This window comes from Pongo pygmaeus, chromosome 3 (assembly GCF_028885625.2).
Source record: "Pongo pygmaeus isolate AG05252 chromosome 3, NHGRI_mPonPyg2-v2.0_pri, whole genome shotgun sequence".
Lineage (NCBI taxonomy): Eukaryota > Metazoa > Chordata > Mammalia > Primates > Hominidae > Pongo > Pongo pygmaeus.
The window spans coordinates 180,396,675-180,421,486 of record NC_072376.2 but is presented as its reverse complement, the minus strand read 5'-3'; the positions used below and the strand labels follow the sequence as shown (position 1 = coordinate 180,421,486).

At 34.7% G+C, this 24,812-nt stretch overlaps 1 protein-coding gene across 4 annotated transcripts in view; it reads left to right on the top strand.

Annotated features, from left to right (window-relative positions):
- Nucleotides 1-8,327: 8,327 nt before the first annotated feature.
- The window catches only part of SPOCK3 (SPARC (osteonectin), cwcv and kazal like domains proteoglycan 3), a 499,153-nt gene continuing 482,668 nt past the window's right edge, over nucleotides 8,328-24,812 (top strand). Inside the window, exons 1-2 of one of the 4 annotated variants that reach the window (XM_063664262.1) lie at nucleotides 8,328-8,420; nucleotides 8,941-9,129. In XM_063664262.1, the coding sequence (XP_063520332.1) occupies nucleotides 8,941-9,129 (189 nt within the window). In that variant the 5' untranslated portion in view covers nucleotides 8,328-8,420. Of the gene's footprint in view, nucleotides 8,421-8,529; nucleotides 8,665-8,697; nucleotides 8,761-8,904; nucleotides 9,130-24,812 lie in introns of those variants that run through there. The other 3 variants (XM_054486169.2, XM_054486170.2, XM_054486168.1) reach the window with 3 other exon arrangements.

Sequence of the window (24,812 nt, the reverse complement as noted above, 5' to 3'; positions counted from 1 at the left end):
GCTGTGAACCAATAACAAAATAACTAACATTTATTTATTGGAGTCAAAGAAGAGGACTCAGAAAAAAATGCTGACAAAGTACTTGGAAAAAAATAATGGGCAAATGCTCCTCAAATATGGTGAGACACAGACCTACTAATTCAAGAGATGAATTAATACCAAATAAATATACCCCTCACACATTCTAAGCTTCTGAAAACTAAGAAGAAAGCAAAACATCTTGAAATTGTCTGGAGAGAGAGATTGTGTTACATAGAGAATAACAAGTCACATAACAGTGGATTTCACATATGAAACAGAAACCATGGAGCATAAAAGAAAAGGTTGCATCATTTTCCAAGTGCTAAAATAAAAGTACTGTCAACCATGAATTATATATCTGGTGAAACTACCATTCAGGAGTGAAGAAGAAATAGAGGCAGTCTCAGATGAAAGAAAACTAAAAACAAGAATCACTAGCAAACCTACCTTTGAAGTATGGCTAAAGGAAGTTTTCTAAAGAAAAAGAAAATGATAACCAGAAAAAGTCTTAGAACTTCCTAAAGGAAATAAGAACATTAAAATGGGTAAAAAGTAGGGTAAATAAAATAGTATTTTTCTTATAAGTTAAATCATATTTGATGGTTGAAGCAAAAATTATAACGCCATTTAAATGTGTTGCCTCATGTATGTAGAGAAAATATTCAAGGTAACAAATGAAGGTAAGGTCTTTTAAGTTTTGTTCAAAGAGGTAAAACCTCAAAATGAGAAGTTAGGTATGTATATTTTCTTGTCTAAAATAACTAAGATCTTTGGTCATAGAATAAATCTCAACCAATTTAAAAGAATTGAATCATACAGACTGTGTTCTCTGACCATTTGGGAAAAACTAGAAATTAATAATAAAAAATATAAAAATCTCCAAACATTTGGAAATTAAACAACACATTTCTAAACAACCTATGTCAAAGAAGAATTCTGAAAGAAAACCAAAAATACATTGAACTGAATAAAAATGAACACGAAATACATAAAAATACATGAGGTGAAACTAAAGCAGTGCAGAGAGGGAAATTTCTTCCACAAAATGCTTATAATTAGGAAAAAAGAAAATTCCAAAATTAATAATCTAATTTCCTACCTTAAGACATTAAGAAAAAGGGAGAAAATAACCCAGACAAGCAGAAGGAAGAAAATAATAAAGATTTTTTTAATTAATAAAATTGAAACCAGGAATATATTAGGTTGATGCAAAAGAAATTGAGGTTTTTGTCATTAAACGTCATTAAAGGTAATGGGAAAAACTGCAGTCACTTTTGCACCAATGTGCTAATAGAGAAAATCAATAAAACAAAAAGTTAATTTATCAAAAAATTAACAAAAAAAATCATAAAACTCTAGCAAGACCAACAAAAGTGGAATGAAGAAACAAATCACTAATATTGGTAATAAAACAGGCGCTATTACTACAGATCATGCAGCCACAAGAAAGCTATGAAGAGAATGGTACAAATAACTTTACACTCATAAGTTCAAAGACTTGGAAGAAATGAATCCGTTCCTCTAAATCCACCCACTACCAAGCCAAGATGAAATATATAATCTGAATAGTTCCTATACCAAGTAAAAAATTAAATTTGTTATTAAAAACTCCTTTAAAAAGTCAAGAAAAAATACCTCAATTCACAGTACAACCCGAGCTAAATTGAGCTGTGTCATTGTTGATTGCAACCCAGAGCTTGATTAGAAGAGTAAACTTTTAAATTATTGTTGCCTGTTTAAAAAATTTTAAGAGCAAAAATATTTTACTTATAAAATAACAAAAGAGGAGTTTGCATTATTGATCTGTGTTATCCCATGTGTATTTATGTTCTAAAAAGTAAGACAAGAATTTGCTTGATTCGCAGGGGAATTCTCTGAGCATCAGTGAGCACTGGAAAGCTTTCCATGCAGCTAAGTGAGGCATATTAGATTGAAAAACACTTCAAAAACATTATTTTAAGAGAGATATTTTTTCGCTTCAACTTTTCACTTAGTGTTATACACTCTATTTGTGTCTATATATTAACGTTTTAGATAAGGAAAAACAACATTATTGTGAACATCATGTTATTTCACATCTCTCTGATTTTATCCACCTTCCTCCCTCCACAAGACATGTTATTTTTACCACTCTTTTTCTGACTATTAAGTCTTATTTTTCAAGGTTCACATCTTGTCTCTTAAATGACCCCTTTCTTTTCTCCCACAGTATCCCCTGCAGGTCTCTGGTAGAAATCGGTTACATTTGCCATCTTTGATCCTGCCATTGGTGAAACAGTGCTCTAATCTTCTGTTCTTTGAAGAACTAGTCCCTCTCAGACTTACAAATCAAAGATTTGGTAGAGACTGTTTCCTATCACTGCTTGAGTGTTGGGTTATCACTGTCCACTTCTCATCATCTTTGCCACCAGGGATTATTTTAGGGTTGGAATGTAACCAGATGAAAACCAATATGATACAAGGTCAGAACTGTTAAAGCTTCCAAGGTGGAGGAGCTCTTCTTTTCTTGTGAATGAATTTTAGGAAAAGAATCTCTCCCTTTTCCATAATGTGAGATTTGTAAGTGCTATGCCATTGTTTAAGGCACCTGAATTTGGAAGGTTGAAGTTTCATGTTATAAAGTCCACTGATTGAACTGGCACATGATGGAGAAGCTCACCAGCTTTGTTTGAGCTGTTTGTCTGAGGTCAAGCCTACCTCTCAACTTTTTATTTCTATAGGACAATACATTCAGATTTCAGTGCCCTCACTAATTCAGGAAGAAACCCGCTCCATATATTATCTATCTTCACTCATCATACTCTAAGTTATTAAATTATGTGTTTTTGCTCACAAAAGTGTGAGAGATCATGTTTCAACTTAGCCACATTTTTTATCCCTAGTTTGAAGCTTATCGTATAACATTTAGAGAACAATCAATAAACGTATTTAAAAATTGTTTCAGATTTTAGTTTAATTTTTAAACTAAAATTAAACTAATGCCTGTTAAAGCCTGTTAACATCCTATTCCTTTCTTTACTTTCATTTATCTTGTAGAAAACAGGATGCTTGGCGTGGTGTGTATGGATAGTAACCCTAAACTTATACTCCTTCTTAGTATGACTGCCTCACATTAAGGGAACTCTCCATTTACCCAAGAGGACAGAAATAAGTGGCATGAATTTGCAATAGCACTTGGGATAGTTTTTATCCTCTGAAAATAGCTAACCCATGGTAATTTAACAGCGAATTATATATAATGCCTGTTTTGCACTAGTCAGCTAAAAATAAACAACAACTTACAAAGATAAACATAGAAGGTTCTTTGTAGATCTTGACTATAGAAACTCTATAGCCATTTTAGAACAATATACCTTACTCAGCCAAGTAGAATTCTGAGTCAAAGAATAAACTGGCTCCCCATATATTTTTATATTAAGATAATTAATAAATATGCAAGTTTAACAAAATTTTAGAAACACATTGGTATAAATCTCAAGAACCGAGGTGTTTTTAGAAATCTTTTTCACATGCAAATTTTAAAATTTAATAGCCTCAATATAAGAATGTGTGTCTTTCTGTGCATTGGCATAGAGTGAAATTATTTTAAAATATTCTTAAACATTTTATTTTATCCTTTTTTGTGTCAGTGTCTCATAGCCCTCAGGAAAATTTAAATATTTATAATTAATGCTCATTGAAATTTTCAGAAAGTCTTTATTTTACGAAGTCAAAACATATATCTCAATTGAAAGAAAACACAAACTTTAATTGCCTTATTGGCCATTTTCCTATCATCTCCTTAGTAATCAATTAATTCAGTCAGATTCACCGTATGGTTTAAATGTTGAAAAATACCTTTTTAAGAATTACAGTAATTGAACTGACTAATGAGTTTCCAGTATCTACTACAGCTGTTAAAGTCTGTTTATCTACTGAATGTTTTAGATTAAGTTAAATCACAAGAGGGCCTGTTTATCAAATTAGGTATCTAATATCTTCCAAGTTTGCTTCAGTGAGTTCATCTCTGAAAACAAAGAAACAAACAAACAACAACAAAAGTCTGTTAACATCCTATTCTAGAAATTCCATTCTGGTTTTGTTTGTTTGTTTTTGATATCCTCAATGCAAATATTAGTAATGGTGCTACTTTCTATTAAATTAGGAACACATGATTTTTAAGACTTACAAGACTTCAGTAAATACAATTCCAAAATGAAGACATAGAGTGTTCCTTCTTGACATCATTTTATGATGTCTTTAATTTACTCCTGAGTTTTTAATACCAGGGTTTTGCTTCATTTTTTTCCTCTTTTATATGCTTAATTTAAACTCATAGATGGATTTGGTATAAGGCACCATTCTAGATGGTTGACTTTTATATATTAGGTATTGTTTCCCTAGCCTTATAATGAAATGTTTCAGAAATGGCCAAATTTTGTTTTTAGGTTAACTCATATATCATTAAACTACAGCTTTGGGTGAAGTCAGACACTTGGAAATCCCTTAATGCACTTGTCTCCTTACCTTCCACCAGCTGGGAAGGTAATAGGAAGCATGTATTCCTACAGGGAAGACAAACAACATTTGCTTGATTGGCAAACACTTTTGCAATAAGGAGAGAGAGGCAGTCTTGGTTAATTCCCTTCTCAGCCAACCAGTCGGATTGCCTGCTGGGCTACTGGCTTGATGCTGCTGAGATGAAAGATTCCAGTGGACAGGGTCATCATTTGAGTCAGGGACTAAGGTGCTCATTATACAAGTGGAGCTGCTTCTGCCTAGCTTAGCAAGCTCCCTGATGTAGCCATTCTCTCTTTTCCTGCCTTTAATTATAGATGAGTCCTAGCTCTTACTGAAATAGAGATAGATAAATAAATATGCAACAGGTGGAGAAGGAAAGATATGGGGGCAGAATTAAAGAGCATAAACAGAAGATGATTCAGAGCTATTTCTACATAGAGAAAAAATATCTAGAAACAAAGTAGCTTGATCATTCTCCAGAACTTTCCTTTGCACTTACTAGCTATAGGATCCTAGTCAGGCAGTGAAGGCTAAAAGGTATCATGCATGTAAATTGCCTGGCTCTGTGTCTGGCACATGGAAGATGTGCAATAAATTGGACCTTTCCTGGATATCCTCATGTTGGTTACAGATAACGGAGTAGCATGCTTTTATAGTTGTTGGGAAAAAAAAATAACCTATGAAAGACCACTCCGTGTGTGTGTGTGTGTGTGTGCACGTTCGTGCACATGCTTGCATGTGCATGCATTTAAAGAAATGGAGTTATATGAAGGTCTTCATGGATCCAACCTCAAAGGCGGTTAGAAATGGACTAGCTGTCATTATATATGCTTAGCATTTTTATTTCTAGAGCTGTGGCATGTCTGAATATGAGGGTAAGGAAACCTTCAGAAGAAATAAATTTAATTAAAATAATACCTATCAAAAATGTTCCTTACATCTTTGATGATAGATATTTGTGGATTGATTTACTGAATGTTTAGAGAGAAAGAACTAAAGGGACGAATGCACAAATATGAAGGCAAAGTTCAATCTAGCAGTGGCCCCAGCATTGGCTTTTCATAATGTATCTAAACTATGATTCTGCATCAGGTGGCAGAATGACAACAAAGCGGCTGGGAATCTGAAGACCTGTGTCTTGCTCTGAGTTCCAATTTTGTAAAGCATGATCCGAAAAATAAAATCAAGTCCCAGCCCTGGCACCAGCGTCTCACTTTACCCACCTCATATGCTGCACCCTGCTTTCTGCTTTTTAGGCTTCTCCAGTTTTTTAGACTGCCTCTCCATCAATCTGGGAAGCCGTCAGTGAAGTATTTCTTGTCTACTCACCTATCTCGACTTATAAGGCTCCTGACTACTCTTCCAATATCTTACCTCCCACCTAATCCTCTGCCCTTATTATTCTCTGCTGTGTTTTCCTCTCAGCAAGCTTTCAATGAATCCCCACTGAGGTGATAACTGATAACCAAGGTGTTAACTGAAGTGTGAATTCTCCTAGGATTATTTAAACCTTGAAAGCAGGCTGTTTGAGGACCAAAATGTTGATATATACAGAAACTGACAGAAAGCTTTCCCTGTGATTAATAACATCACAACATCACACCTACTAGACTTTGACTCTCACTACGAACATGCCCACTTAGCCTAGACAATGGCAATGGCTTGGAAGGAGAAGCTTAAGGAGCTGTAGGAGCAGTGAGGGTGACTGGACCACACCAGACCAACACAAATACACTGTAGACAGGTTCACTCTGCCTCTTTTGACTTTAGAATTTTAAACTTGCAATTTGCTAGTAAATCCTACTCTATCTTCAGATCTGTAGTTTAAAACCCTATCAAAGGCATTTCTCCCAAGATGAATTCAGCTGTCATTGTTTGTTTTTCAACAAGTTTCACAACTTGGAGACATCCCTGTGGGATGCAGTATGGGAAGCTGCCAGTGAGAGCTAGATGTGAAAACATGCTATGAACATTGGAGAGTCAGCCACAAAATAGACGTATTTGGGGGGCAAATGTGGTATAAACATAAATATATGTGCTTCCATAAATCTAAAGGTGACCATGTTGGCCTTAGATGGTGGCAATTATTGAGCTAAAATGTATAGCAGATGCTGAAGGGGATGAGTGTTACAGCATCATTCCTCATCAAATATTTTGTAGCTGATAGCAATTATCTTTTTTAAAGGTAAGTTACAAAGGTTAGAAGGTCATTTTTACTTTTAAAATTACTGACTTCTGCCAAGTATCAGTTTCTTGTAAGAAACAATTTCTGTGATTTCCCTATTAGACTTAAATTTAGAAATAATGAGATTTTAAAACATGATGAGACATTCTTACTAAGAAGAAAGTATTTATTCAAATTTTGAGGTAGAGAGCTAAGGATAAAAGTGTGGGAGGTCAAAGGACCAGGGGTCAGGAAAATGTGATAGTGGAGAATGGACCATCTACTATTGTCTTAATAAATTCACTAAACAAGAATTTAAATATGTAAACTACATGGTAATAACCCTCTGTGAATAGGCAAAAATAAATATCTTTGAAGAATTAGCACACATCTATATTCTTAAATTTTTCTGACATTTGTTCGTGTCAGTCAGGGCTCCCATGAATTGCAGTAGTATGTTCCGTGTTTTTTCTCCACTAATTTCATTCATCACTGTAGAAATGGGGGGAATTGAGAAAAACATCTTTTTCTGAGTTAAAAATAGTAATAGAAATTTCTTTCCTATATAAATATTACACATATATTTCCTACCATACATATTATACATTTATTTTGAAATATTACATTAAAAAAGGAAATTAACATTAATCACTGAGTTTGGTTGTTATGTTAATATAGATTGCAAAATGTTAGACGAGATTGATATGGAAAATGTGTACTGCTGCTATTCAAATAGCTTCTGAAGTTTTGGAGGCTACAAGAAATTTTCAAAGGTCATAGTTTTGGGAGATGTAGTTTTGGCTGAAATCTCTAATAATTCAAATAGAGATTCATCATATTATTGCAGTCTATTGACTTGCAGACATTTCTTGATTTATGTGTAATATTCACTTCACCTAAATTCTCTAAATATGAGAGATTCTCTGTATCAGATTTTCTCCACAAGGGGCTAATTACTGATTTCCTTCCAGTTTATTTAGAATATGTAGAAAAGACATGGAAAACCAAATATTTTATCATAAATGGAAGTTTGGAATACAAAATTGGTGTTCGGGCTTCAAAACTCTCTTCTTATTTTGCAGGAGGGAGACAGTAGGCTTTTAAAGTTTCCGATTCAGGTTCTACGTTCTAAAATAAAGTTGCCAGGGAGTTTTTATAAAGGGAAAAATGCAGCTACAGTATGTGGGAGATATAGGTGTTCTCAAACGCCCTACCTGGTTATGCTTCTCTCTCTCAAAAAAAAAAAAAAAAAGAAAAGAAAAAAAAGAAGGAAAAGAAAAAAAGAAACTGCAACCGTTAACATGAAAGTTTGCTCTCGGTAATAATCCGGAAGCTCACAGCAAACTTTAAATTTTCTGAAATTAAACAGATCTCCCAAGACCTTGTGGATAGATGGCCTTTCTTTAGGGAGGAGCTGAGTCCAGGAGCTTTACAGGGTAGGAAGTCCAGGTATTCTTATTTATTGATGCATAAAGTTTTCCTCAGATCTCGTTTCTCACGTCTGCCTGACAACCCTGGAAATTGTGGAGCAGAGGCAACTGCGAGAGATAGTACACTTTGTGTTAAATCCAGGAGCAGAGAATGAGCAGGCTGTCTCGCGAACATGAAAACCTCTTCTGGAGGGGAGAGGTTACAAAGCAGATAAGGATTCCCAGGCTAGGAGCTACCTCGTCCTCTGGCTCCAGCCAAGCGTCCTATCCGGAGCCAACTGCAGCTGGGATCCAGCGAGAGGAAGGTGGGATAGGAGGAGGTGGAAGAGGAAAAAAACGGAGGTCGGGGAGGGAGGGGGAACGGAGGGGAGTAAGCTGGAGATCCGCGCGCGAAGGGAGGGTGGAGATGGGGGGAGCGCGCCGGGTGCAGGGAGCTGAGTGGACGGCTCGAGACGGCGGCGCGTGCAGTAGCTCCAGAAAGCAGCGAGTTGGCAGAGCAGGGCTGCATTTCCAGCAGGAGCTGCGAGCACAGTGCTGGCTCACAACAAGGTGATGTGCCAGGAAGCGGTTTTGTGCCCGCTCGGGCTGCTGCGGCTGGGGCTTGCTTCCTTATACCCACCTCTCCTCCTCTGGGTCTGCGTGTGTGTGAGTGCCCGGCTTTTGGGGGTAAAGCCTGCGGGGAGGGGACACGCTTGCCTCTGCTTGTCTCCTCCTCCCTCTATCCTCGTCGTTGCTAATGCATGTTTTCCAGGGTCGCCCCTGGCTTCGTACCCCTTATTTGACACTGACATGCCCCCCCACCCCCCGTTGTGTCTCCTCTCCCAGATGCTTAAGGTGTCAGCCGTACTGTGTGTGTGTGCAGCCGCTTGGTGCAGTCAGTCTCTCGCAGCTGCCGCGGCGGTGGCTGCAGCCGTGGGGCGGTCGGACGGCGGTAATTTTCTGGATGATAAACAATGGCTCACCACAATCTCTCAGTATGACAAGGAAGTCGGACAGTGGAACAAATTCCGAGACGTAAGTGCCGCGCACCCCCATCCCCGGGCACACGCGCGCGCTGCTCCGAGGCGGGGGCCGCGGCGGCCGGGTGTGTGTGGTGAGTGGGCTCCGTTTTCTGAGGAGAGGGGTTTAGGGAAACGCCGCGGCGCAGGGCTGCTGGAGAAGTTCACAGTTCCGCTGCCCTCTCCCAGCTGGTTCGAGGGCTTGCTTCTTAGATGCACGGGAGTTCAGGTCTCACCAGGTTCCCACTCTTCCTCCCCCACCCTGCTCTCCCCTGTACCCGCTCCCGGCCCACAAAGGTTACAAAGTGCTGGCTCTACCCTCTCAACTTTTGAACGCTGTTTCTGGCACTGGTAAACACAGCAGATCTGCTTTTGCGTTGTATCGCTACTAAAGTAACTAGGATCGATCCCGTCACTAATGGTCCATTAAGAAATTTGAGGGAGGAGGTAGGAAGATGTAAGATTTATAAATGCCCGCTCTCCAAGGGTGGGAGGATGTTTGGCGGCACCAATAAGGACTCGTTGAACTGCTCCCGCTTACATAAAATTGTCGATCAGATTTGTGCTTCGACATGACTTTAATCCCGAACATCTTTGCAATGCATTTGATTACATTTTATTCCAAAATGAATCACTGCCTTGAACTCTGCTGGAAGGGGTTGCGAGGGTTGGAGGATTGCAGGTGACAGCGATAAAAGAGTTAAACCGTAGACTCCCCTGGGAAGTTTTCAAAAGGGTTATTATGAGGGAGCCAGGTTTAGACACTTGAAGCCAGTGGCCTTAGCTTGCCAGTCATTTTTATTTTCCTCACCTGATCTGAATGGAGCCCAATAAGAGCTGCTCGCGTACAGAGCGCGGTACAACTGGAAGCCTTAAACTTGGTTGTCCCAGTGAGGAGGCCGCCCTGATGGCTGAATACCGCCCCCAGCCCACCCTTTAAAACGCGGAAGGCCTGAACTGGAGCGAGAGTGATTCCCAGACTCATTGCCAATCCTTACCATGACATTTGAGAGAATTTCTCGTGGAGTCCATCTGCAGTGCATTACGTGGAGATGAGTTAACTTCTTTCATCAGCTCCGACTCAGTCACCATTTGGGAAAATAAATGGGAGCCTAGGCTAGCTTTCATCCTGCCTCCTCTAACCCATTCTCTCAGCCTCTCCATGAAGTAGCTGACAAGCCAAATGTAGCAGAGGGATTCCTGAAGAAACACAAATTTTTACTTTAAAATTAGGTTTAGCCATTTGATTGAGAATGTTTAATGGAGAACTTTGCCTACATACTTTATGAACAAAGCTTAAGCATCATTTTATTGCAAAATAAATGCCCTTATAAAAGCATACCCGTTGCATATTTGTTTTAAGTTTACACCAATATTGAGTACAAGCAAAAAGGATAGCGAGTGAGATATTCCTAAACCTAAAAAAAATTTGTTTATCAGGCCCTCATTTGGCAAAAAAAAAACCCCAAAAACAAAAACAAAAAAAAATTGAACACTTTATCAGTATTTGAACAGTGTTTGACATTATGACATTTCATTATTTAATGGCTGCTTTAAAATCTTTTAGAAATGAATTTTTGAAAGACCTCTCAACAGTGGGATATATTTAGTAGATAATACTGGTTGCATGCTGTTTTCTATTTGTTTTGGTTTTTTTTTTTTTTGATAAAATCAACTACACAAGATTCCTCACTGGGAGAATTGTAAGAGTATTACTGTCTTAAATGAGAGCAGAGATAAAAGCTTTCTTCTCTAAAATGTATTTTAAATTTTGAATAACTTAGTATTCTTTTACTTTATTCAAATTACTTTATTGAATTATTGAGTGACTTGGACAGTTTGTGAATGTGTTTGACTTAAACTATTGAGACAAGCTGAGTTGCCTATTATAGAGCTAAATATGCTAGAATTTATGGAGTCAATTTCTACAGAGACAGAGTATTTTATTGCTATATCATTCTCAGTTATTCTTCTATGATCTCAAGGAAAAAGTCCATCAAAATTGTACATAAATTTTGAAAAGGATTTACTGATACATTTTATGCAAATATCTGTTTTGAAGTATATACTACACCTAAAAATAAATACTGATTTATTTGAAAAACTTTCATCAGGTTTTAGTATTACCATTTTACTAAGACAGTTATGTTTTTGCAAAGATGACTTCTGGAGGGAATGGAGCAGATAAATGCCATCATTTTTTACCCTTGAACCACCTGTTGCTTATTATTAACATGATAAAATGTATGCTGACAGTGTGGTTTCTCAAATAATAATTCAGAATGCATAATATATAATCCTTATCTAGACCATCCACCCCATTGCTATTTATGCATATTCTTTTCCTTTTGGGGAATCATTAGCTTAATAATCTTTTCTGTAGCTCTCAGGATGTTATTTTTCAGTTCGTTTTCAGCTGGAAGCACATGGCGATAAGGCATTACTTGAAATAATACTATACTGCATGAATCTACCTTTAAATGTTCAGCATGAGCATTCATATCTCAAATAATGATTTATGTACTCACTTTATATGAGGGCAAAGAAACATGGAATTCTGAACCTCTTATCTGAGAAAAAATTTAACTGAAGTACTTTTGTTTTGTGCTTTTTTCCCATAAAATATAATTAATTTTATTTATAAAAAAGCCTTGGGAAGCATCAGCATAATTATTGCTTGGATTAATCCTCATGATTATTTTTTCTTCCTAAGTGACTGTTTTACATAATCAGCACTGTTTAACAAGTGACTCCTTAATGAAAGTTTGAACTGTTCCTTCTTTTGAAATACATTTTAAAACTATCTTAAATAATATTTAAAAATACAATTTAGCATTATATTTTAATTGAATAATTTTAAAAATAAATGTTACTCTGTGTATTTGTAATATAAATATGTAAATATAATTGATTTACAATAAAACTTTAGGAACAAAGAGCATGGATAGACTTACGTGAGAGTAGGTGGGCATAAGAACTACTGCCGTTGAGGCTCATCTTCCCGATTTCCTCAATATAAATGCTAGAGAAGCAATGAAAGTAAAGACAAGCTTACAATGAATAGGTATTAACACAGGAGAAACAAGCTTGCAATGAGTAGGTATTAACACAGGAGAAACCTCAAGTATTTTTGACTACTCTATGCTAGCAATGTCTGTTGAATAAAGTTTGTTACCTTTGTTGTCCTTTTGAAGGACACTTGGAGTGTACGACGCTTAATGTTATAGACATAAAGAGCTTTCACTGTTTTGAAAATTATCAATTTATTTGATTATTAGTATAAAAATTCTGATAAAGATTTTAATATCTATGTTTTAGGAAAGCATACAAGTTTCACTTAATCTAAAGATATAGAAAAGTCAACACATTTAAACATAAGAACAGTAGATAGAACCAGCATGCTTTGCTTAGGTTACAATTACGTGATTTTAAAATAAAATAGAATAAAAACTCTCTCAACAGTGGTATATATTCAGTAGATATACTGGTTACATGCTGGTTTTTTTTTTTGGTGGGGGGGCTCTGTTGACTAGTGATAAAATTAAGTACACAAGATTCCTCAGTGGGAAAATTGTGGGGTACCATTACTTTCTCCCAGAGCAGGAGTAAAGGGTTCATTCATCCCATTCTTGTGAATATATTAGGAGAATTGGAAATCAGGATCATTATGAGGAAACTGAATTATTAGCTCAAGTGGCGTATGTATTGCATATTTCAAATATTTATATTTTATAGTTTAATTAAACCATATGCTTTATCATGTAATAAATGAGTATGGAATTTGGAACCAATGAATTAATTAGTAATGCATGGTATAATAACATTATCAAAATTATCTATTATGGATTTCACTGAATTACATGAATTAATTAGGAATGACAAAAAAAGATAAAATATGAGAAGCCCTCAAATATCGTATTTTGGAATCAATAGAATAAAAACTTAGAAAAAAGAGGAATGATGGCCATGCTAATTTTTAAGTAACTCATACAAATAAAACAGGATTGTACCCTTTAATGGGAATTCAAATAGTTCTAGATTAAATTAAATTTGTTTTTCAACAAAAATACCTGGGGCTCATTCTGAACTTTTTGTTTTAAGGAATGGTTACCATTAGTGTTATGGAAACCATAATCAACTTCAGTTTACATTTATTCCTTAAGTGATGTTTAATATCCTTTGGATATATTTAATGCAATAATAAAGTTCTACAGTTTAACTTTACAAATTTAACCTTAATGTAAGCTAAAGGACATGTAGAATATTGAGAAAATGTAAAATACAGGCTAACATGTCTCAGAGGCACTCAAATTATAAGTTGACTTTTAAAAAATACCTGATTTGCAGGTGTTGAATAGTAAGCAGAAATTCTTAATTTGTTTTTTCTTTTTATTTGCCTTTTTCATCTAAGGTGAGGTTCTTAAGTGAACAGATTAAGAGATAATGGATGATGGTGAGGGATATTTCCTGGCACTTAGTGGGCTACAGAGGGGTAAAGATTCCCGAGGGTCTATCAACTTCTACTATTGTTAGAAAGTAAATACAACAATGTGTTTCTATGTCTACTCTAAATAAAGTATTCTATGGCTCTACAGGCCATTAAAATTCAAACAATGAGAATCTTTAAGGAATGCTCTCTCAGTACTTTGTTTAGGTTTATGATGTGCCCTGATTATATTTCTTGAGTTACAGGCACACTCTTACCATTGAGGGATCCTCCTTTCTGGCAACAAAGTTGTACTATTATACTTTTTAACAATATGTATCAGAAATAAAATTAAAGATTTATTCGTAATTTGGATATATTTAATAAAGTGAACTACTGTTCTCTCTGTTTAAGAATGCTTTCTCAATAATGGATATCCAGTTCTTACGAAAATGTACATTTTCAGTGTTTCTCACTATGAAACAACATTTGTAACTGTGGTAATAATTACCTATATTTCACTGTAGTTGAGAGCATAGGCATTTCTTGGGAATTCTTCACAGTTAATTGAGTGCATTATCATGAGTGTTTTTCTCTCTTTCTTTTTTTTTTTGGTGATTACGGACACTGGGTTTAGTTCTTAAAAGCTTGTGAATATAGTGTATATATTTGCAGATCAGAGCTGGTGAAGACTGTAGCATGCAGTAGTATTTTTATTGGACTATTATTCATATTGTTTAAATTATGGGGAGATTTAATGGAGAGAGGCAATTGACTTCTTAAGAGAAGCAATAGGCAATCTTTGACAATTCTGGGACCAGTGAGTAACTAAAGCAGCAAAGGGCTAGGCTCTGGCAGCATCCTGACTTTTGTTTTTGTCATCAGGATCCTAGTTAAGCCATGATCACAGTACAAACTCCACACTCCTATTTTTTAGACCTGCTACTACAACCACTACCCTGCTTGCCAGTCAGGATTTAAGTTTGGTTTTGTCATCAGGTATCACATGATGAAGGAAGGCAGGTCAGAGAATGTCCACTGATCTGCTTGTTTCTGGAGGGAATCTTAGCTAGAGCTGGTATCACATTATCAGATTCTGTCAGGAGGTATGAATTGATCATAAAACTTTAGTCGATTTTCCATGGGTTCATCCTAACAGAAATTAAAGAGAAGCAAGCAATACTTTTAACCCTCTAGCTCTCATAACTTCCAGTCAATGACTAGAAAAGTGTAACTAAGTATAAAAGTGTAAGTAAGAGAAACAAATTACTCTGTCTATGTATGTTGTATATGTTTATATGTATTTATGTGTATAGATTCATGCATAAATGTATATCTACATATATGTGTTATATGTGTGTATGTCAAGTTGACAACAGATTAATCTGAAAACAGAGGCAATTATATATTGTGCTATAGGTTTTTTGTATGCGTCAGATATGTGTATAGTTATTACACATAACATGTTGAGTAGAAAGTCAACATCCATCTACCCACCCCCAAAATGTTAAGACATGTTAGGCTTCTTTATTTTTTTTTTCTTTTCCTGGTTAGGTTTTCTGCATCTTATAACTTGAGATGATTTCTTTTACTGTTACATGTGTGGACACAGTGTGCTTTTCTGTTTCTTACTGCTAGTCAGCTTGCTTGGAATTATATATTTAAACTTTTTAGCTAGATATACAAAAGGAACATCGTGTACCGCTATAGAGCATTTATGTTGCTACTCTGACAGTAAGACTTTGGGGTTGGATGCTTTTAGATCTTATGATTGTGACTCAGAGTGACATTTTATGTTCTCATACAACTTTAGTTTTCATGATCTGGGTCATAATTTTATTTCATTTTATGTACTTATTTTTAAAGGCTGATCTTTGACTTCTATAAATATTATCCAAGTCCTGTAAGCTCCTGGAGTATTTATATGTCTTTTTTCATTTCTGAAAATCATTTCATCTTTTCTACTCTTTCTACCTCTTCTAGTTTACAGATTTGGACACCCCATTAGACTGTGAACTCCCTACAGCTACAGATTGTAGTCTCCCTTCCTCTCCACCATCCTACAATTCACCTAGCATTACCACAATAATTGTCTCAGAGTTATCACTAGAAAATACTTACTAAATGAGGTGACATTATATTCAAAATACATTGCCAATTGAAAAATACTTACCTAAAGGTTTTTTAGAGCTGTGTTGTCTTTTATTGGCCAGTTCAATTTCTGGCCACCTCAAGCCCAGTTTTGTAATTTAAATAAAAATTCAATTTTTATAAAATATAAAGTTATAAGTATTGAACCACTTTAGTCCTATAAGTTCCAAAACGTGCCAAATAGAAATGCCGTGTCCAAGCTGTCGTGTCCAGTTTTAGAATGGTCAACAGCAGATGACAATGACATGCATCATGGTGCACCCTCAGCCAGTTGGTTCAATTCTTTTTTCCATAGTTCCTCTTCGACAACATAATTGCGTTGCTCTAACATCTTTAAATATTTTTGCTGCCTAATAGGTAATATCAAGCACTAGCATCTTCCCTTTCTTCTTCAACTACTGAACTTCAATTAATGGTTGTATAGGTAAATCCAGATACTTTACTGACAGTTCAGATTTATTTCTTTCTCTTCCACTTCACTTAAACTGCCAGTGCGCTGGTTAGAGAAAGGTTAAGTTCTGCGGAAAGGAGACCCTGAATCAGAGTACCCGAGTAACGACAGAATTCTGTTTTGCAAGCATGAGAACATCAGGAAGTGGGTGTCCAGGCCTGGGCTTTCAGGGTTACTCTCTCAAGCAAGCTTCTCTATTAATAGCCATTTCCTATCTAACAGGAGGCGTTTAAGAGAAAATCTAGGACAATCACCTTGTCCCAGAATTCACCTGAAAGTCATCACACATTACTTCTACTTGTATCCCACAGGCCTGAACTTAGTTACATGTCAACACCTAGCTACAAGGGATACTGGGAAATTTCATCTTTAATGGGAATGATCAGCACTAAAAGAAAGCAAGCAATACTCAGTACTCAGAGAAAATGTTGGTAACTACGGTATCTGGTTATGCTCTTTCAATCATCTAAATATCTCTTGAAAATATTCTCAGTCTCCACCCCCGTGTCCTCTGATGGGAATGTTTTTTTATCATTGCCTGTCAGTTGTTTGCCTCCCTAATCAATCTTTCTTCCAAATTCCATATTATTCCAGTATCCTCTTAGCCATGATGGACATGCTTGAGTAGTGCTTGCTGGGCCAAAGCTATGACACCTAGTACCTACTGTTCTAGGTGTAGGAGTTTGGTGGTAAGTAGTAGAGTGCTAATTTCTAAAAGGAAATGTCGAAGGTCAAAACCAAACCAGAGTGTCCAAAAAGCTACCATGTTAAGGAGAGCCTGAATCTACTTACCAATGCTGTTTTCCTTTAGTGAAATCATTTAGCATGACTTCTGTGAAATCTTTTTGAGCTGTGGATCTTTGGTCACAGGAATGGAATTCCCTGTGTTAAGGCATTAATGGTGATTGGTAGGCAAAAATCAGAATTTACTTCTCACATCTCTTAGTTAAAGAACAGGATACTCTCTTGCTGTTACTGGTGTATTTCCTCTGATGCAGAAAAAGGAAAGTACCACTAACACAAACAACATTTTGCTGAAATAATACTAGAAGTGACACCCTTGCCAGGTTCATGCAGCTCTTAGGCTTGAAAGCAAAGAAAACAATCTTTTTGGTTCTAGTATCTCTGGGACAGTTAGGAAATAAAAACTGCAGCAAATCAGATTTGCCAGAATTCCCATACAGGCTTCACTCTTCAGACTTTTTTTTTTCTTAACATAAGGAGATTACTGGCAATTAGAATGCCTGAGCTTCTTAACTGAATCATAAACAGAGATGGTGAATTGCACTGTCTATCAGGTTTTGTTTTTTGGAGAGATCCTTTATTTTTTCCATCTTCATACTTGCTACAGAAAAACGTTCCAATTTATTTATCATTTTTCATATATATTCATGGCATGATTATATTATAACGGATGATTATATAATTTTGCTTAATATGTTATTCACACATAATTAAATTAATAGTAATAATATAGTATACAAATATGTAAGGTAAAAGGGTAGGTAAAAAGTCTTCATAAAGTTATTTTTCCCTTGCAGTCATGTCATTTCTCCCAAAGATTGATGCTTTCCCTAATATTCTTCCACCAGAAGTCATCTGGCCTTAAATTTTCTGCTCACAACTGTTTCCTTTATTGAGGAAATAATGGTCTGAATCAGAAATGTTGTCACCCACCTCCAAATATATATTGCAGATTTTTCTATTTATAAATTAAGAATAATGGCCTAATAAAAATTTTTATTCCCTCCTTCAGAAATAGCACCATTATATTTCATTTGTTCATTTATTGGTTTTAAAAGCATCATGTTGAATAAATAATAATAATCTTAAGAATCTGTGAGGTAGATTCTTTCTGTTTTTATATGTGGCTTGTATATTTTGGAAACTTTTAAGCCATATTATCACTCTTATTGTAAAACAGAGATAATTAAATTCAGTATTCTGTTTTCATAACTGTTTGATTAGAAAAGTTATTTATTATTTAAGTTATGCTATTTCAATATAGAAAAGAAAGTTTTGGACGGGTGCGGTGGCTCATGCCTGTAATCCCAGCACTTTGGGAGGCTGAGGTGGGCAGATCTTGAGGTCAGGAGATCGAGACCATCGTGGCCAACATGGTGAAATCCCGTCTCTCCTAAATACACAAAAATTAGCTGAGTGTGGTGGCACATGCCTGTAATCCCAGCTACTCGGGAGGCTGAGGCAAGAGAATCGCTTGAACCAGGGAGTCGGAGGTTGCAGTGAGCTGAGATCGTGTGCCTGTACTCCAGCCTGGCAATAGAGCAAGACTCAGTCTTTAAAAAAAAAAAAAAAAAAGTTTAAGTACCTTTTTATTGCATTTATCTGTATTATATATATTTTTTGTTAGGTTTGAACATTTGGTAGCTTGGTTTACTGTTGATCAGGAAATTAATTAGGAAAAAACTTACATTTGGTATACATGACTATTTTAAGCAATCAAATAACGAGTGGCATATACAAAAATTGCTTCTTTTTCCACAGCATTCTCTTAAGCATTTTTATGTGGATTTAGAAAGAACTATACGCTAATGTTTCTGTTTTCAGATTGTTATAGCATTTCATCAGTAAAATATCCCACATCTTTATCTACATTTTTGAATATGCAAGGACAAATAAACTCTATTTTAACTTTTCCATACTATTTTATCATGGATTCCTCTTTTTGTCTTATTTTATTCTCTGAAAATTCCAGCTAACTATGGTAATTAAGTTTAAACACAATGTCTTTAATAGTGCACTAAACATGTGTATAGTAAGCAAGATGACAAAGATAATAAAAATGAAAAAATATGTGTTAGAAAACTATGATGTCAGAATTTATAAAGTAAATACAACTTTATTAGATATTTGATGGAAAAATTTTAAAATATTTTAATTTAATTAATGGCTGTTTTTCTAACCAAATTACATTTAAAAATAAGTTAAATCCACAAATAGTCTGTATTTTATATGTGAATAGGGTACTCAAAATTTGACTCACTATGGCTATAGAGAATGATGATGGTAAAAATGCAGTCACCCAAAATATCAAATGAGGTAAGAACTAAAAATTTTATAAGAAAAATATAATGACAGACTCTTCCTTGTCTAGAAATTGATAATAATGTAATAATAACAAGCACTTTAATACAGCCTATCACATGCAAGGAGTATTATAAGTTCACTTTTAATTTAATTTTTTAGAAATAAGGACTGGCTATATTGCCCAAGCTGGTCTCGAACTCCTAGGCTCAAGTGGTCTTCCTACCTTGGCCTCCCCAGGTGCTGGGATTACAGGCGTGATCCACTGTGCCGGACTAGTTTTTAAAAATGTATTAATTAGTAATATCCCTATATGGAATGTGCAACTGTTAATCCATTGTGCAGCTGAGAAAACTCAGGGCCAAGATCACACAGCTAGTATCAGTCAGGGCTCTCTCCAGTAGTAGAATTTTGGCACCAAAGACTTTGTCCTTAAACACAGAAGATTAATGCTTCTTCATCTGTTAATGCTGTTTTGGGTCTGTGTTATATGCTAGGCACTTTAAATATATTATCCCACTTAATATGATATCTATCTCTCTCTATATATAATATAATATATCTCTCTATAAATATATATTATATATAAACATATATATAAATATAACATATATAAATATACATATGCATATATATATTCATATATATTCAAATATATATATTCATATATATAAATATGGAAATATGCTTATATATGAATATTCATATTTATAAATGACTATATAAATACATATTTATAAATGAATATATAAATATATATTTATGAATTGATATAAAATATATTATATATTATATTATATATTCACATATAAAATATACATTATATATTCATATATAAAATATAATATATATTCATATAAAATATGTATAATATATATTATATGTTTACATATTTATATATTCGTATATAAACATATCTATGTTTATATATTTATATATTCATATATAAATATATAATATCTGTTTGTATATTTATATATTCATATATAAATATATAATATCTGTTTGTATATTTATATATTCATATATAAATATATATCTGTTTATATATAAATATATAACATGTTTATATATTATATATTCATCTACGAATACATATATATTTTATATATGTATTCGTAGATGAATATATAACATATATGTTTATATATAAATATATGTTTATATATAAATATATATAATTTTTAGTTGTGGTAAAAAGCACGACATAAAATTTACTATATTAGCCATTTTTAAGTGTATAATTCAGTAGTGTCAAGTATATTCACATTGTTTTGCAACCAATCTCCAGAACTTTTTCATTGCAGAACTGAAACTTTATACTCATTTAACCACATGCCATTTCACCCTTCCTCCAGCCCCTGATAACAACCATTCTACTTTTTGTTTCTACAAATTTGACTACTTTAGATATATAGGTAGAACAATAGTATTTGTCTGTTTGTTACTGGCTTTTGTTAGCATAACATCCTCAAGTTTCAACCATGTTGTGGCATGTGACAGGGTTTCCTTTTTCTTAAAAGACTGAACAATATTCCATTGTATGTATATTTTACATTTATCCACTTATCTGTCAATAAAAAACCTTGGGTTACTTCTACCTCTTTGCTATTGTAAATAATGCTGCTATGAACATAGGTATGCGAATATTTCTTCAAGATCCTGCTTTCAGTTATTTGGATATATACTCAGAAGTGGAATTGCTGGATCATCTGATAATTTTGTTTGTAATTTTTTTAGGAACTGCCATACTGTTTTCCGTGGTGGTTACGCTGTTTTACAGTCCTACTCACAATGGATAAGGGTTCCAATTTTTTTGCACCCTTGCTAACACTTGTTAATTTACATTTTGTTGCCGTTGTTGTTGTTAGTAGCCATCTGAATGGATGTGAGTTGATATTGTGGTTTTGATTTGCATTGCCCTAATGATTAGTAATGTTGAGCATATTTTCATATACTTGTTAGCCACTTGTACAGCATTTCTGAAGAAATGTCTGCTCAAGTCCTTTGCCCATTTTTAATTGGGTTACATGTTTTTCTTTTTGATAAAATCTTTTAACAATCAAAAAAGTAGATTATTAATCTTCTTTCACAAATAAAGTAACTCAGTATCAGCAAGCTTAATCAACCTGCTCAAAATCAGTGAAGTTTGAAACGACTTTCTAACTCTAAAGACCATGTTTTTTTTTTAACAGTTGACCACTTTAAAACAATTACTACAGAGAGCTCGAATTGCTTTTTTTGTTGTATTATATTATATTATATTATATTATATTATATTATATTATTTATTTTTTAAGAGACAGCAATTTGCTCTGTTGCGCAGGCTTCAGTGCAGTGGTGTCATCGTAGCTCACTGCAGCGGGAAACTCCTGGGCTCAAGTGATCCTCCCACTTTCGCTTCGCAAGTAGCTGGAACTACAGGCATGTACCACCATGTGTGGCTAATTTTTTTTTTTTTTTAATTTTTTGTAGAGACTGGGGTTTCACTTTGTTGCCTAGGCTGGTCTCAAACTCTTAGGCTCAAGCCATCCTCTCGCCTCAGCCTCCCAGAGTGTTGGGATTACAGGCATGGCACATTGTGCTTGGCTTGGTTTTCTATCTTTTGACATACAGTTGGTCCTTTTAAACAGTCACATTGACTGTCTATTTTCTTACCTGCTAGACCAAGGAATTGATTAAGGTTTGAAATTTGTATAAGAATTTATTGTCCTTTATACAGAATCACCATGATCTTGCTATAATTTGATCAGTATGTCTTGAAGCTGCAGTAGGAAACTTCTAGTTGCCTGTCCTTCATTAGTCTTACAAATGTCAGTAGTTTCAAATCACACACTGTTCAAATAGTAATGTTTATCCCTACAGAGGTACTATATTTGGCAACAGCATATTACTGGCATTTTTATTACTGACCTTTTTTGATATCAAAGTGCAGGTCTGAATATCTTATGTAGTCAGAAATAGCTGTTAAAAGAAATACTAGGCTGGGTGGGATGGCTCACGCCTGTTAATTCCAGAATTTCCAGAGGCCAAGGTGGAAGGATGACTTGTGGCCAGGAGTTTGAGATCAGCCTGAGCAACAAAGTCAGACCTCATCTCAGCAAAAATTCAAAAAAAAAAAATTAGCTGGCTGTGGTGGCACATGCCTATTGTCCTAGCTATTCAAGAGGCTGAGGTGGGAGGATTGCTTCATCCAGGAGGTGGAGGCTGCAGTGAGCCATGATCACACCACTGAACTGCAGCCTGGATGGCAGAGTGAGATCCTGTCTCAAAAAAAAGTTCTTACAGTATCTGTTGTTTGGATTAGAAGTTTAACATCTTCAGAAGCTGTTTTTTAAGTGTTACTGTGCCTAATTTTTAATTTCTACAGTTGTGCCGCCACCCCCCCCCCTTTTCTTGGCTGAAGAGAATTTGACTTCTTCCTATTATCAAATTATATAAAATGGAAAAAGGAATTATTTTCTTTAATTAAATTCTAGGATTCACAACTTATTATCGTATGTAATCAACATACATATCATTTGTAATACAACATAAGTGTAACCATTGTTGAATGGGTTCTGAGAAAACCTAGCAATCTCTGTCCTAGTAGAAAACATAGTTTTCTGTTTTCCATGTTGAATATCAAAGAGAGATGTAATGTTATTGACTTAAAAAAATGAAATCCTATCATATATAAGATAGGTTGGAATATATGTAAGTTTTTAAGACTATTTTGTTGTCTACATATATTTTGAAGTCCTCTACATCTAGAATTTCATTTAAGATATTATGAACAATAACACTGAACATGGGTTCTGTTTTGGAGATTTTAGCATAAAAGCAAAATTAATTTGCTGCTACACTGAAGAAAATATAAATTTGAGTAAATTAAAATTCAATAATTTCTGTAATTTATTTTTAAGTTACAGAGAACTTAATGCTAAATTTTACACTAAGTATTTATGTGAAATAAATGATTATATGGAATATTCTCTGATGAAAATTAAAATAAATCTTTCAGTCAACTTGAAATCTTTATGTTGAGTGTTCTAGATAATTTTGTGAGTTCTTTATTCTTAGCATAAGTAAAAGCTCATTTAGCAGGAATGAGAAAGGAACCAAAAATGCCACAACTCAATCTAATTAATTGTCTTCTGATATGTAAAACATTGCAGGGCATTGTGCGCCTGAATACTGGTAAAATATTAGATATACCTCCTAAAAATAGTAATTTAATAGTCCCTTAATCACAGCTCACTTTTACTTTTCTATTACCAAACTACTTTGTGACTTTCAAAATATTTACATAGGGTACGATAGGCAAGATACTCTGAAATACAAGCTTGCTAATTGCCTTGGCACATGGTATTAGCATCTGCTGAGAATCAGTTTTAGAATATCAGGACAATATTTATAGCCTTTCATGGCATACAGTATAGTGTGAAATTATAGACAACCTCCTAGTCTTCCAGTAAAGCTGCCTAAGGTGCCCTTGGCAACATCTGATATTCTCCTTGGATGTCCCTGAGGCAGTCAGATTCATCTAAAATGAACAATCCCTGAGGCAAAACTTTTCTAGAACATTGTATCAACAGCATTAACCTAGTATTACCTGAGACATTTTTCCTTGACATAAAATATATTTTTTTGGGGTTGAGATGTTATACACTTTATAGTTTTAAAGAACTATTGTACTTACTGAAACTGTGAATTAAACGCACACTCCACACTGATAACTAGGGAAGAACTAGTTTGGAAGCTGTGAAATTTGAAAGTAACACTAGGCAAAGGAGTATTTGTACATAGACCACACATTTAGTACATTATCTTTGGAATTTCTTTTTGATTATGCTAACTTTCTTTGCTAATGTTATTGTCATTTAAAATTGTTTATTTCAGAATTTAAAGTTTTTTGTCTTTAGTTTACATATTTTTCTAGATAAAAATTTTTTAAAATGGGAAGGTTGTCTATGGGGAATGACATGTTTAATTCAGATGACAAATTAGTAGTCAAGATAGGAAAAAATATCCCATATTCGTTTTTAGGAACTAAAATATATTAAAAATTTTTAAATGTATACCATGAACCAAGTTTTGAATATGTTTGAGAAGCATAGGCAATTTTTAGGTCAGTGAATGAGATCTCGACATCTAATTTCAGAACTGCTTTGTTTGCTTTGAGTCGCTGAAAGCTACCTGGCTTTGCTACAAGATGTCTTATGTTTACTCTTGGATGGAGTGCCTCTTTATTGAATATGCTGTTTGCTCTAATGTGTGGATTCTAGAGGATCCTTGGCATCAGCCTCAAAGGTGACAAAAGCACCCCTGGTGCTAGTTGCTACTCTTGAACTAGGATCAGAAGTCAAGTAAAACGTCAAAACATCATCTGAGGCCAAGTTAATGTTTACTGGGGATGTCAGACACTTACTTTGCTATTAACACACGATTATTTTTTAGCTAAGAGCAGTTCCCTGACTTCTGATTGTTCAGCCTATGTGCCCCTGAATAGCTTTTAAGTGCTCTTCAGCAATGTGCCATGTTAGAAACATAAGAAAGCTTATGTTCTTGTAGTAATAGTTCTTGTAAGTGGTCGGCAGTTAGTTGCATGATTTAGGAGTTGTAATTAAAAAAAGTTTGTTCTTAG